General features: G+C 45.8%; 1 protein-coding gene across 6 annotated transcripts in view; it reads left to right on the top strand.

Moving 5' to 3' along the window:
- Positions 1-15,466, top strand: part of PBX1 (PBX homeobox 1) — a 299,046-nt gene that overhangs the window by 264,899 nt on the left and 18,681 nt on the right. For 4 of the 6 annotated variants that reach the window (XM_058700006.1, XM_058700008.1, XM_058700007.1 and 1 more), the window contains 2 exons: positions 2,410-2,522; positions 3,929-4,018. In XM_058700006.1, the coding sequence (XP_058555989.1) occupies positions 2,410-2,522; positions 3,929-4,018 (203 nt within the window). The remainder of the gene's footprint in view (positions 1-2,409; positions 2,523-3,928; positions 4,019-15,466) is intronic. The other 2 variants (XM_058700010.1, XM_058700009.1) reach the window with 1 other exon arrangement.

Raw genomic sequence — 15,466 nt, 5'->3', positions numbered from 1 at the left:
AATTCGGAACCTTTTAACTGGCAAGCACGTCTCAAAATGTGCTCTTAGTAATTGCTGATTCCCAGCCACCTGCAGGTAAGGTGCCTGACGGACCTTCTCAGCAAGCCAGGTAATTCTGTGTTAGTTCTTTGAGAATTCCGCAGCACCGCTAAGACTGCCTGTTCTCTATTTGTCAAGAAAGTTCGTCCGCCTCCGGAGGCTGTCCGTTCTGTGAGACGTTTTTTTTCTAACCTCCAGTCCAGGAGAAGAACGTGTCTTCTCCTCCTTACTTAGAGTCTCGTGTGGGCTTCTGGCTGCCTTATTGCCGTGTCAATGGCACGCGGCCTCTTCTCTCAGAAAAATCAGTGCCTCTAGCTACTTATCAGAGGGTCGGAAGCCATGGTAATGTTGTACATGGGTGTACGGACAATAAAATGCAGAGGCAAGAACACAGGGATCATTCCTGCAATTACTGCTCTGATTCAAATGCACTTGTACATGAAGGACATTGATATGCGCATATTTATTTCCATGTACACTCGGCAGCCAGACATATTTACAATTTATCTATGCACATATATTTTTTAAATCATCTGTGTCAATTGCGGTGTGTATCTTGTAAATGGCACGTTCCGTACCTTCATGGTACCCGGCACCATTGCAGCCCTGTGGGGCTTTTCTCCCATCCCTTCGTTTGCGTGCTAATTTCCCGTAAGCCATCAGCGAAGCATATAGAGTGTGGGTTTATTACGTGGTATTTGATTGGGAGAGAAAGAAAATCCCTGGGCATCAAACTGAACATTCTCGGAGGAAAAACATCCTGGTGTCGTACAGACAATTCTCATCCGGGGATCTGGGAGCTGACTGTTCTCGGTTCTGATGCCATCTACGCAGGAGCACGCGTTGTAACGACGAGTACAAAATGGCTGTTATTATTTGGGTTCAATTAAAAGAAAGGTTTGAGAGGGATGTAAGTAGGACATGCAGGTCCGGGAATTATGTACCTCAACGTGACAGTGTGATCTGTGCTGCACCCCGCTTCACCCACCCGTTGGGGAGATTTGCGCCACATTACTGGAAGTTGAGAATCTCCCCAAGGAAACTGTTGGGTTCTTCGGAATGGCTCCTGCCTTGGGAGGATGGGGACGCTATGAGCGGTTAGACATAGCACAGAGTGGCAGAGTTCAGAATTCATTGCCGGTTAAGGGACTCTTCCAGGGCACAGAAGGAGCCTTCTCTCGAGCTCCAGGAGACAGCCCTCTAGGAGAGCGCAGATCCCTATCTTGGGAGATGAGAAAGCGTCAGAGCTGGGGCATCATTGCTGGGTGATCCCACACGGATGATGGCTGTCAGAGTGTGAGGGCAAGGGCGCAGTTTGAACAAGACAGAGTTGGAAGTAGAGTGGAACTGACCTGGGTCCCTAAGGTCTCTCCTTTTCTAGGCTAATGTCATGTTTTAACCAAACCTTGCACGTTGAGCTTTCTTTCCTAATGCGCTGAGCTGCACGATGACTTCAGAATAATATGAAGCTTCCCCACGCCCTTGTGTTTCGGCTGCGGGTAGGCTGGGTTTACCCCAGTGCAACCTGGGTGCTGCCTGAAGGCTAACTGCCTGGGAGAAGGCTTCTTCTCTGGGAGGTGAAAGCAGATGGCTGACTGCTTTTCTTGAGGCCCACTTTTATTATTACCATAAGTGTCACTATTAGCATTTCGTATTCCGTGCATGCTGCAGAATCCCTGGCCCGTTATTCTGTGTCACGTTCCTCCGTAATGGCGGGCGGCAAGGGAAGCAGGTGACCATTCTCACGTCTTCTTGCAGTCCTTGACGCTCTCCCGGGCTGCTTGCCACCCAGCAAGGAGCCCGACCTTCCTTCCAGAAATCAGGAATGTCAATGGACTCGCGTCCCAGGGCCAGCCCTGACGCGTGGCACTGCTTTCATGCATACCCCACCCGGGGCTGCTTCCCACGTGAGGGCAGATGGGTTGGCAGTGGCCTGTTTGAAAGCCAGCTGAACAGCAGCTCATGTGCTCCAACATGGTGGCACCGGCCCAAGTTCTTCACCTGGTGGAGAACCCCTAGAGTTTAACGGGCATGAAAGAGAGGTCTCGGGTCTGGAGACCGTCTCCGATTCGCATAGACTAAGTTGAGAAGAAGAAATGTCCCCTTTCTCAGCTTGAAGCTGTTGAGGGGACACAGCCCTATTGGCAACTGGCAGTAAGATGCGGCTTCCCATAACATGGACGATACGCACCCTTCACCGCTTGCTCTGTCCTTCATGCTACTAACCGGATTCTGTTGATATTATTTTTATTTTAGTGTTTATTTGGGGGGGTGTCGCTTTGCATGTCATTCTTCCTCTTGGCTGTTAGTTGCAGGGGTTGTGACCCTTTGCCTTTCTGTGATTCAGGTGCCTCACTCTTTCCTTTCCAGGTTCTTCCAGTTCTTTTAACATGTCAAACTCTGGAGATTTGTTCATGGGCGTGCAGTCACTCAATGGGGACTCTTACCAAGGGGCCCAGGTTGGAGCCAACGTGCAGTCACAGGTAGGGACCCAGCCAATGTGCCACCAGGTGAATGCATTGGAGTGCCCAGAGCCCTCGGTCGTATTGGCACTTGCCAGTCTGTCCAGAGAGAGAGAGGGAGATGGTGAGAGAGGGGGAGATGGGCGGGGAGAGAGAGAGTGAGAGAGAGAGAGAGAAAGAGAGAGAGAGGGGGTGAAAGGCAGAAACACAATCTTACTAACAGCCAAACCAAAACAAAACAAAGACAGCCATGGTCATGGGGAATCTCGTCCACACTTTGTGAATGCATTTGGCTCTGGCTTGTCAGCCACACTGGGAAAGCAGGAGAAGAGCAAGCCCAGGGTGAGGGGACCAAGGCCCATCGGGCACGTGGAACCAGCAGCGTATTCTTTCCTCACTGAAGGGAAGGGAGGAGGAGTCCAGTCCATTGTCTCACATAGCAGGTCTCCCTCTCGGTCGTGGGCTTCCCACACTCAATATTTGCCAACTAAGGAGGTAACTGATGAGTAGGCAAATGCCTTCGTATCTCCTGTTTTTGTTTCAAGCTGTAAAAACACCCAGCCATGTTGACTAAACTCATCTTCTCAGTCATCCTTGAGGTCAAGGAACTTGGGTTTCTGGTCATGAGTCAGAGCCCATGTTGGGAAGCAAACATCAGGTCGTGTGGTGTAAACCCTTGGTACCCATTAGCAAGCAGCCCGCCTTCACTACGCCTCACGAAGCCACCCTCCGGTCTCAGCACAGAGCCTGCTGTGACAGGGTAAAGTCGAATGCCCTGGGTCAGGGTTGCTAGGGAAGTTGGGACCACCTTAGCCCACTCTCCCACCCTGCGTGTGGAACAGGAAACCCTACGTGCCTGGAAGAGACCACCTGGCCAGTGATTCAGCCCCTCGCTCAGGGAGCTACCTGGGGACAAGTGTGAAGAGCCGTGGTCAGACTGGCCAAGCGAGCGAACAGCTGGCCGTCATCCGAGTCCTCCAAAAGATGGCGTTAGTCACAGACCACTCTGTCTGTGAGGTGGCTGCCCTAGCCCCCTCTAGACAGAGCCTTGACTTGTGTGGGATACCAGCGAAGGAGAAGCTGTGGCGGGTGATCTGCACGAAAGGGGGGGTGTGGCTCCTTCACTCCGTCCCCGCTCCTGTCACCCGGTCCCCGCCGTCTCATGCAACGCCGTGAGTCAGTTTCAGCGGTGGGAATCCCAGGTTTCTCTGACCATTCTCCCGTCTTGCTCACTGAACTCAGAAAGAAAAACGGATTTGGCAGATAGAGAGGCGGCCTCCTCCTGGCGGGCCCCTCCCGGGGAGGTTACCTCCGTCACGATCGCGTGAATGTGGCGTGTCCACGCGGTCGCCTGCCTGATGATTCTCTGTCTCCCTTTGCCTGCGTCTCCCTGACTAATTGCCTCTCTGTTGTTGTTCATTGTTTAGGTGGATACCCTTCGCCATGTTATCAGCCAGACAGGAGGATACAGTGACGGACTCGCAGCCAGTCAGATGTACAGTCCGCAGGGCATCAGTGTAAGAAAACAAGGCTCCCCCACCCTTTGTGTTTCTTCTATCATAACCAATTATTTCAAAGCCACAGGGCTTGGAATGCCACTTAGTAGGACTCATCTCAGCTTTATGGTCACCTAGTTTCTTGTTTCTGTATCGGCCGCGCCGTCGGCAGCATTCCACCCACACAAAAAGTGGCGACTGGGAAGGCTTCACGCAGGCAGCTGGCGTCTAGGGCTGTCACACGCAATCAGTGTTCGCATGGCACCTGCGGCCACTCGCGTTCAGCCGAGAGGAGCCGCTAACCAGGTGACACCTAGCACAACAGTGGTAGGAAATGTCGCCACAAGCAGGGGCCTGGGGACCTGGGTGGGAAAACCAGTAGCCAAAATCCATTGCATCCAGGTCTGTGGTCTTAAAACAAACAAAAACAAACAAACAAACAAAAAAAACCCCAGCCTTTCTCCAATCTAAGGACGAAAAGAAAAAAAAGAAATTAACTCAGAGGCTGGGTGCGTTGAAGGGATGGGGAGGGGTGCGGACCATCTTCGTGTTCTTGGGCGTGCTGGCGGCTTCTGACTAGCATGAAAATTCATAGCGACAAGCTGTGTCGCACAGAGTGAAATCGATCAGACAGACACAAGGAGAACCGAATGTAGATTTGGGACAGCAATCCAACTTGATTTCTCAGATCAATCGTCCGCTATCTCAGCAGCGGTGACAGCAAGCTGGGACAAGAGGCAGCCTGGAAAAGGAGGCTGTTCTTCAGATCAGGGGGTCATTTCCTGGGCTTTTAGAGGTCGCAGAAAGCACCACCAGAACCATTGGCTCAGAACTGTAGAAGAAAACTGTGGTTGATTGATGGTGACGATTTCTTGTTTGTTTCTGTTGTTGTGATTCAAATGCGTTGGGGATGGAACGAAGGAAAGGTAGGCATGACATGTTAATGGCATCCCGGTCTATACTCATTGAGGTACAGTGTCTGCAGTGAGGGAGGTGATGGCTCCTTCCACCCAACATGCGTCAAGTCAGACATGACTAAGCCCAGACTAGAAGGAATCAATGGAATACCAACTGGTTCATCACAAGGAATGGTTGAAAGAATTAGGAGTTCTTAGCCCATAAAAGAGAAAATGCGGTTGGTATATAGTAATTTGAAACACATTATTTGTGGGGAAGATTGGATTTGTCCTGAGTGATCGGAAGGGGGGAAGGATAGAAGCCCTGGGTGGAAGATTCAGGGAAATACATCGCATTTCAACAGTTGATGGGCCTTTCTCACAGAGTTACCTGGAGAAGGGATTAGCTTCCTGGGAAAGTCAAGATTTCCCCGTCATCAGAGCACTCAAGCATGGCGTAGCTAGCTACTTAGGATGTCAGAGAAAGGCGTCAAGTACCAGGTTGTAAGTGTCTTGGTGACTTTTGAGGCCCCTGCCAATGAGGAATCCTTTATTTTCTACCTACTTTTGACGGGATCTACTCTGAATTTGTATGATATTTATCAAGTCCCTCTCCGGCAGGAGCTGGAGGAGGTCAAAGCTAACCCTATTGAATGTAGTCTGGGCAGTCATGGCAATTTTCCAGAAAGAATTTCCAGAACAGAGGCATGCTTCTCTTCTTAGGCTCCTACTAATCATTATTACCGTATTAACGGCTGACTTGCCAGAAACCTGCTCAGAGAAATACAAGATACTTGGTGGAAGACTGTGTTCTCAAAAATGGATGCCAGCTGAATGAAGGTGCCCTGTGCTTCTTTGTTGCGGGGGGCGGGGGGAGGGGTTTCAAGCACATATGCATTTATGCGTTTTCTGAAGATAGGTTTTTTTTTTCCAGAGAAAGCTTCGCTCTGTATTAGTGGAAGACAGGAACATGAGGAAAGTACCAGAGGGTGGGGACGAGAATATAGGCACACTGAAACAAGGAACTGCAGAAAGTCTATGTGAGTGGGCAAGAAATGGGCTCCCACTTCTGCTGCGTGGTATCTTTCTTCCTGACTGGGTAGTGCAGAAGAGGGTGCCACTCAGGCTCTGGGTTGGGGGGGGGGTCAACATTGACCCCTCTGATGTTATCTGGTGGGCTGGGAATCATTTCTGCAAGAGGGTAACCAAACATGTGCAGACAATTATGTCTGATTACATAAGCTTCCCACAGAAACTAGGCTTGAAAATGCCACTCGAAAGAGTCTGTGGTTGTGCGTTAATTTTTTTCCCTGGGAACCATGTTTATTTTATTTCTGGCCCTTTAATATGCGGGTAAATGATTCAAAGGCTGATCGTGGAGGATGCGTGCCTTTTGGTATCCATTTTAAATTTTCCGTGGTGCCACCTGCAGGAGACCAAGCCGGTTAGAGCAAGCTGTGTTTTTAGACTGTGGTGTTCGACACGGACCCGTGTGTACGTGCAGAGTGGGGCTCTGGCCGCCAGGAGAAGAAAGAGGGAAGGAGGGAGACAAGAAGAGATGAGGGCAGGAATGAGAGGTTCGAGCCAAGAAATAAAAATAAACAATTCCCAAACCCAAGGCAGCAATGGAATTTCCAGCTGGACTCTGGATTGTGTTTCATTCGGCAGAGGACATTTTCTGGGCAGCCTTTATCTGCTCCCCTGGCTGGGTTTGCATAGCACCCGTTTCTTATCCAACCAACGTCTATTTTAAATCCCATCAAGTTCAGACCACTTGCCTTTCAGTGAGCCCAGGTGGCAAAGGCGTGGAAGGTCGCGGAAGAGCTGGGAGACCCTGGCCCTGATCACTCTCGTGTGTCCGTGGGCAGGCATCGTACCTCTCTTCCAGAAAACAGGGCCAGCACTTCCCACCCTTAAAACCCCAAGGGCTGCTTCAGGGAAAATGAGAAAATAAGGAGGAAAGGGCTTGGCAAAGTAGAAATTGTTCCACACGAATGCAGTATGAAATGTTCTAAGCGATAACGTTCTAATCTGACCTTTTTTCTCCTCTTGTGTGAGCAGTTTTTTACAGTAGGTAGTTTCTAGTGAGGATTGGTCAGGACACGGCTGTCACTTTTTTCTCTCCTGGTGGGAAGCTACGCTTTCGAAAAGGATGTAGGGTTCGCGAGTCCTGAACACCCCCTTCCTTAGCGGCAGTGAGCTTAGGTCCCCTGCGCTCTCAGACGACAATGGACAACACGTAGCAGCTTAGAGGGGCTCTGAGGAACAGAGGGAGGTTATTCCACTTCCCTGTCAATCAGATGTACTTAGATCACGTTCTTCTCTTTCCTCTCTCGCTGCTGTTGCCCTAGTTCTAGAATAGTTCATTGACTGGGCCATTTCACATGACCACTTTCTAGTCACTGTTCTTGCCTTCGGTGTCTCCTTTCTCCTGCATACACCCTCTGAATTTTGCCATTCCTTGCCCGGAAATCACCAGCGCCGGTCTGCTGCCTACCTAAGCGAGTTCAAACCCCAAGTCCGACATCCGGGGTCTCCCACACTCTGGCCCCAACCTACCTGCCCTTCTACCTCATCCTCCTGACATCCAGGTAGAATTTGGTTGCTGGGCAACATGGTCAGTTCATCGTTGCCTGGTTACCCACATCCCCCTATGCTTGCTCATGGCCACCACCTCCATAAATGCCCTTCATTCCTGTGCCGCCTTCCCCATGCCTCCCCACCCTCAAAAATCCCTTTTGCTTCCACAGCCGTCTCCTCCTTGCTGCCTGTGTTTTCCCCCTTAGCCCTTCTCCCCTGCTTCTCTCTGCCTCATCACACATACCCTGCCTTTGCGTTATAGATACGTGAACAGACAGACTTACTTGGTCTTCGTGTCTTTCACTCCTGAATATTTCCTAAATATTTCCTAAATGCCTGTATTGCTCAAAACATGGTTGCGGATGAATGAATCAGGTAAGAGAAGACAAGTCGCCACTGGATTTACAAAGTGCACTCAGTGGCCAATATCCACATCTTACATAGCAGGAAAGTATCTAGTAGTGACTTTCCTTTTAAATGCTTTACTAACCCACAAATATCCCGTGTTTTTAATTCAAAAAGTTTCTCCAGTCTGCCCTTTAATAAGAAGTTTCCGAACTTTTGGCCAGTGCGGATTCTCTGAGAACATGATTCGAATCAGCGTTAAATCCATGAAGCTAGATACTGATGATATTGTCAAGAGGATGATCCCTTTGAATTCTGCAGAACTTCTCCTGTCCTCAAAGAAACCCGATGCCAAAACCTGTTTGTGGGATACCATCCATAGTAGAAATAGAAATCATTTCTGGTGGCCTTTTCTCTTTGTCGTCTCTACCAGATGGGGCATTGAAACCTCCATGGACAGACGCGTTGGGGGTAGAAGCAACTTGAAATTGGGAAATTTAGATCCTTCCTGTGGCTCTGCTTTTGATAAGTGGCATCGCCTCTGTATTTTTGCCTCGTCTATAAAGTTTACCAGATAAGCAAGTTCTAAACTCCCCTTCTAAATTCCATAGTTCTAGAGTCCTTCCAGTATGATCTTTGGTTCCTCCTGTCAGCCCCAGGGATGCCCGACTCCACTGTAGCCTAGCCTCCCTGGACACCTCTTTGGGTAGAGTTAGCCCCTGCCATTCCTTCTAGCCTCCCCCTCTAAACCCCTAAAATTGTATCTTGAGGTCCTAAATGGGAAGGAGGAAGAGCTTTCATTACATAAACCTTTCCCTGTGAATTCTCAGAGATCCGTGGAAGCAGAAAGCATTATTCTTCCCGGGGCGGAACACGTTATTTTTAATTATTTTCAAATGTGAGTTAAGGGAGTGAGTTCGCTCCGGCCAATTTTAAATGTAAATAGAAACCCCTGGAAGAAAAAGAGCAACCCCTGTACGATGTTTCTCATTCAAGAGTTTTGGTGAAGGTGGAAATAAAGTGTTAGTGTTCTCTCTGTAAAGGCAGAGGCGCCATCAATGTCCGTTTATGACAGAAACATCCCGTGAGTTTTGCTTTGTGATAATTACAGGAATGGAAAAACAGAGATGAAACTTTTCTCTTTGGAAACCATAGCATCTGTATTTTTGTTTGGGTTTGCTTTTCTCCCATGTTCGGCAAAGGGAAAAAAAGGACACTTATTGAGGAAATAAAGAAAATATAAATCTTGAGGATGAAAATAGCATCCTATTGAACACATTGCAGGCGCTTAGATATCAGAAGGGTTACTTGGTAATACTTGGCTACGTGCCATCATTTTAATTTTTTCTTAACTACTTCTGAGAGACCTCCCTCCACTTAAAGTATATATTAATAAGACGTTGCCACGTGTGAAATTGTAGGACTGGGAAGTTAGGGTGATAATTAAAATTCATATGCAAATCTTTAAAAACTCATTTTAATTATATGAAGTTTCAATTCTTCTATTTTGCCAAGTGGAATTTGAAATGTGAAGGTACAAAGACATATCCAGATATGCCCCCCGCTTACCTGCCTTCGGGACCTTCTGATGGTGCGATAGGGGGCCAGTGAACAGGCCCAGGCTGGAAGGGTGAAGGGAGTGATGAGAATCAACAGGTCTGAACATGGTGAACCAGTCTTTGGAGGGTTTGAAGGCAGCAGGAATGAGATAGATGGACTCCTGCCTTCCAGAAGCTTCCAGCCTGGCTTTCTTTTATGGCAGAGTCAAAGGGAAACAGAGGCAGCCCCTTTAGTTTCTTATCTGATGAGGCCTTTAAACCTTAATACCATATCAGCTCAGCATTTGAGAAGGGAAAAGCATTTTATTTGAGCCCACAATAGTTGGAGAAGCAAAAACAAATATCTTAATGTTGTAATGTCCTAGGCATCCATTGTTTTTCCTCCGTGGCCAGGGGAAAGCCCTTAAAGGTACAGAAAACGAATGAGTCCAAATTGTCCAGTGGCATCCTTACTCATGCACTCATGTGTTCATGTATTCATCCGTGCATCTGTCCGTTCATCCATCCATCCATCCATCCATCCAATAAATAAGTCAGTATTTTTGACCTTGGCGAATGAGACGACATCCTATTATATCCAGGTCAGGTTGGGGAAAGCCTGTACCTAGATTATGTAAAATCCTGATGCCTGTCAGCACATGTTTTAGTTTTCAGTGTCATTCAGCACTTTGTGACCAGGTTTCCTGTTCTTGGAACACTCGAACAAGGGAGCCAATCTACTCTGAATTTTAGGAAAGAGAATCTGAAAGTGAGTTCTACAGCAGAACAGACGGACCCAAGACCAACCAGCATAGTTTAAGAAATCCACCTTCCTCCATACTGTGGTCTTGTAATACATATCCTTTGTTCTAGACACTCCTTATCTCTCTGTAGGAGTAGTCATGGAGAAATCTCTTGGTCTCAAACCTAGTTCCAAGCAAGATCACATCCATAGTGTGTGTGGTTGTGTGTGTGTGTGTGTGTGTGTGTGTGTGTGCGTGTATTCTGTTTTTGCCACTTTCCGCCTGTGTGACCGTGGACAAATCGCTTTCCCTCAATAGGACTCAGTTTCCTGAACTCTAAAAAGGACAACTGAGCTAGATGTCTGTGGCCTCTCCCAGTATCATATGCTACTTAGAAAACATGATATTTCCCCATTTCCAGGAAAATAACAACTGGAAGGGAAATCGTTTAGAGCTATAAATTAAAGAGAAATTTGTCTTTTTGAAAAGAGTCCCATCTGTGAGATGACAATGTACACCATGCTGTTTTCGTTGGAATTGGTAGTTTACAGCATCCTGTCCAGTCGGGCCCACATTTGGCCCCATCGCCATGCTATCCTTGGGCTAGAATCTGGTCAGTTTTTCCAGACTCAAGTCGGTCCCGCTGTCTGCTCTAAAAAGAAAAAAATCACAACCTCAAAAGGACAGTTTGGTTTTGCAGTTGCTCCTGAAAGTGGCCGGATTCCTCTAGACCTCAGTAAAAATTAAGCTAATTAAATTGCCTGAATTTAATCGTGGGAAACATTGGCATTGATAACTGCTGATGGCTCCTTGCCTTGTGGGAAGGAGTTCCATGGTCTTAGCTTGTTTTCAGACAAAAATGTGAGACCTGTGTCTTAGATAATCCAGTTGTTATTTTAAGATTTGGTACCTTAAAAAAATCTCTACTTCAAAATCTCTATTTGACTCTATTTGAGTTTGAGGAAATTTTTTTCCATCTCTCTAAATATTCGATGTTTATATTCTGCACTTAGAGAATAAGGCAGAAGGCAGGGGACTGATTTGAGTCTAGAACAACTAACCATATAACTAAATAAATGAATAGATGCTTTATTAAACAAATGTTTGTTGAGAACCTTCTAATATCCATCATCATAAGACATGGTTCCTGCACTCTGTAAAGTCACAGAACCCTAGAAAGGCTCGGAGTTCATCTCATTCCATCCCTGCTTCTATTTCAGTGCTGTCCAATAAGTTAACCATGACCCACACAGGGCTGTTGAGCACTTGAAATATGGCTAGTGTGACTGAAAAAACAAATTCTTAACTGTATCTAATTTGAGTTAATTGCAATTTAAATAGCCACGTGTGGCTAGCGGCTACCATATTGCACAGAACATTCTAGATGCCCTGCCAGTCACGGAGTAGCCACCAAAGGTGGGATGATAGTGTTGAATCAGCAGCCATGCCGTGAAAACAGGAGACTTCCTGACACAGAGCCCAGAAAAGCATGCTTTCTGCTTAAATAAGCCTTTCCTAATGTAAATAGAACTGTATTAAAAATTAACTGTGCACAGGAAGTTAACTGTGATTAGCATAATATGCTTTAAACAATGAAATAATATGGAGGGAGATTTAAAATGTAAATATATAGACGGCACATTTATTATGGCTCTATTTGCAGTAATTTTCAACTCTGGCAGCCATTAATTCATCTAACCTGATCATTTTCAAGCCTAAGCAGGACGTGTCTTTGAACTCCTCTTGAACCCTTTCTTTACATCCAAAAACCGTTTGGAGCTTATAGGAGGTCTCATTTCTGTTTCATATTCCCCAGGTGCCCAGAGCCTTCTCTGGTGGCCGCTGCTGAGCTGTTCCTTCCTTCCTGACCTGCTGGCCTCTTCAAAGCATGGCCCGCAGATCAGCAACCTTGGCATTGCCCAAGACCTTGTGAGCTTGGGCCCCACCAAGACTGTTAAATCAGATTTTGTGCTTTAATCAGATTCCCCGGTGATGCCTAAGCACATGAAGTTTGAGAAGTTCTGCTCTAGCAAGGAGCACATTTAAATGCTGCTTAGGATTCACCCACGAGAAGGGATTATGTTGTTTTCCTTGCATTAAGGATATTACTTTAAAATTTTCCCCCAATGTTTTATTTTCAAGTTTTTCAAGCATACGAAGAGTTGGAAGACTTTGACAGTAAAACCAGTATACCTACCACCTATAATTCTGTCATCTGCTGGCTTCATCATATATCTGTCCTTGTCTGCATCCTTCTGTCCATCTACCAATCCAGCTTACTTTTTCTTTTTTTTCTTTTGTTTAATGTTGATTTATTTTTGAGAGAAAGAGAGTGTGAGTGGGGGACGGGGAGAGAGAGAGGGAGACACAGAATCTGAAGCAGACTCCAGGCTCTGAGCTGTCAGCACAGAGCCTGACGCGGGGCTCGAACTCAGGGCTGGTGAGATCATGACGTAGCCCAAAGTTGGACACTTAACAGACGGAGCCATGCAAGCACCCTTCAGCTTGCTTTTTCTGATGCATTTCAAAGTAAATTGTAGACAGCAGCACAGGTTTTCCTAAATAAACATTACTGGTATGTGTATCATTAACTAGAGTTCACTATTTGATCACAGTTTTTTTTTTTCTCTCTTTCAAGGTAAAATTTTACACACTTAAGTGTGCAGAGAAGAAGTGTATGTTTTTTTGAGCTTTGACTATAGTACATTTGCATAGAAGTTTACTGCCCTTACTTTCTTGTGTCTGTCCCTTTTTGATAGTCCACAAAAACAAAAACAGAGGAAAAAGAAGGACAGAGCACAAATTGTCCATAGAATAGTCTGTGTTTCTCCAGCCCATCAGATGTCTCCCTCGCCACCACTCGCCCCCTCGCTTGACCTGAGAGTCAGACTCTGCTAAGAAGTCCACCTTACATCAAATTGGATGCTTTATTCGACACCTGCCTTAGGTTCGGACTTGATATCACTGCTTTTAAAGGGACTTGTGTTCCCTTTTCCATAATTAAAACTTTTGAAATACATAAAAACAGACACTAATGATATTTGAAAATTATAGTGGATTTCCTCGCTTAGAAGCTTTTATAGATCCCCTCTTATCTTCTGCCTTTTTCTCCCTTTTCTTCTCTAGCCCCCTTAACTTGAAGTCCAGTTCAGAAGCCAAATGTATACAAACCTATTATCTTTCAAAGCCTCACATCCGTCCAAAATTATTCCTCCTTAGGGAAAGTGACCTGTCGCGGGAGTGTGCAAGCCCATCTTCCGCCAACCCCGAGACTAAGGGGATAACCGGAGGGGGTGAAACCCGGAGGAGAGAAGCTCCAGGCCCCTCTCATGCCAGAGCTGGGAGTCATAGAGATCTACTGAACACTCTGTGCCCTTTCCGAGGGGCAAGAGAGCCAAGGCACAGCTAACTCCACACTTAAAGTTCTGAGGCAAACCTGACCTTACATGAATACCTATACTGAGAATACTAACTTGGAACACTTCGTGGGTTTCCTGATATAGTCTAGTGTTTTTATTAACACTCTCTTCTCCATTTTGTGGATGAGAAAACAGACAGAGAGATTAAGTCATTTCCTCAAGATCCAACAGCCAGAAAGGGCTAGAGCCTGGATGTGGACCCGGCCAAGTGACTCCAAGGCCTCTGTTCTTTCCCTCTGTCCAGAGGGAGTCTTGAACCTCTAGTTCTTATGTTAAGTAAAGGAAATTGGCACGATCCTCCCGCTCAGAGAATCTGTTACGTTTCCTGGTCATAAATATTTTAGAGCCTGGCTGATATGGAAAAGAATGAGAACTCAGTTATGACTATTATGTTATGTATCCTTTTTTGGGTGGCGCATGGAATGCTTAAGACCAGTTGGTTCTCTTACTAAAATTAAATCTAAAAATCTAAAATTAAATCTAGAAAGTCCTTCCCTGGATGTGGCCTATATGTCTCTGCTGTTGTGTCCTATCGGGTTAACCAACTTAGCCAGGGACCCAGTGATCATACATGAGAGAGAGCAGAAACTTTAGGCCCAGGGTCTCCTCATGGAGAAATTGGGTGGTTTGTTAAAATAGATGGCAAGACTGTTGGAGGAATCTAGATATGAAATCAAGAGAAATCTTTTTTTTTTTTTTTAACTTGGGGACAGTAAAATAGAAGAAGAGGAAATTTTAGCCTGTTACTTCAGTAGCTTACCCATGTTAAATAATGGCTTTAGAGGGGGAAGATTAGCGTTAAGAAAAAAAAACTGGGGAAAGGGCACCTGGGTGGCTCAGTCAGTTAAGTGTCTGGCTTCAGCTCAGGTCATGATCTCACGGTTCGTGGGTTCAAGCCCTGCATCGGGCTCTGAGCTGACAGCTCAGAGCCTGGAACCTGCTTCAGATTCTGTCTCTCTCTCTCTCTCTCTCTCTCTCTGCCCCTCCCCTGCTTGCTCTCTTTCCCCCAAATAAATAAATAAACACTAAAAAAAAAAGAAACTGGGGGAACAACTACAGAAGTAACGGTCTCTCCTGGACCAACAGGAAGGATAAGAAGAGATCACCTTGCTTTGCCGCGACCTCTATCGGGACCGTCCCTCCTCTTTGTTGACACTGAACACTTGGCATTTTCAGTACATTAAAAACTAAATGCAACAAAGTACAAGGATAGTAGAATAGGAGTAAAACTTTAAAAATTTAAATATAAAAAAGAGTGACAAATAGTAAATTCAAAGAGTTAGGAAATATGCCAACTATACTTCCATTAAGAAAAATTCTTAAAAAAAGAGCAAGGAAAGAAGAACAGAATCAGGAAGGAAGAGTATACTAACGAACGACAGGGGAACCAACAGGAGGAACAAAATGGTGGGAGAAAGAGGAAATTGCATGTGAAGTGGCAAAGTGAAAGTTAAAGCAATTAGGAAACACAATTACTAAAGAGAACAATAAAAACATAAAATAAGCTAGGATGAGTAGTTAAAATAAATAACATCAGCTAAGAACGTACTTACAAAGATTATAAAACAGATCAAGTGGTAATAAAATAAGGAAGTGGTATAAAGCCGTAAATTAAAGAACAATTAAAAAACACTAAGGATAGAAAATTAACAGGCTAAAATGACAGTTAATAATTGTATTAATAACTAACACTTACTGACTTCTCATGTGCTAGGCACTTTATATGCATTATCTTATTTAATTCAAGTTTATTAAAACAAGTAGGACATTTCCAAATGGAAACAAAAAATGTTCAGAGGGAGGCAAAACCAGGCATCAGAACAATCACAACAACAGAACGGAAGGTGAGCAAAACAGACGTGTAGGTATCCGTTCCTGTTCCTTGTCCAGCGTGATTGATTTCGCTGTTGAAAATCTCAAGTACCTGGCCTGGCGCTTCCCACGTAGA

This window comes from Neofelis nebulosa, chromosome 15, assembly GCF_028018385.1.
Source record: "Neofelis nebulosa isolate mNeoNeb1 chromosome 15, mNeoNeb1.pri, whole genome shotgun sequence".
Taxonomy (NCBI): domain Eukaryota; kingdom Metazoa; phylum Chordata; class Mammalia; order Carnivora; family Felidae; genus Neofelis; species Neofelis nebulosa.
The sequence above is the reverse complement of the archived record's forward strand: the minus strand, read 5'-3'. Positions and strand labels throughout refer to the sequence as shown.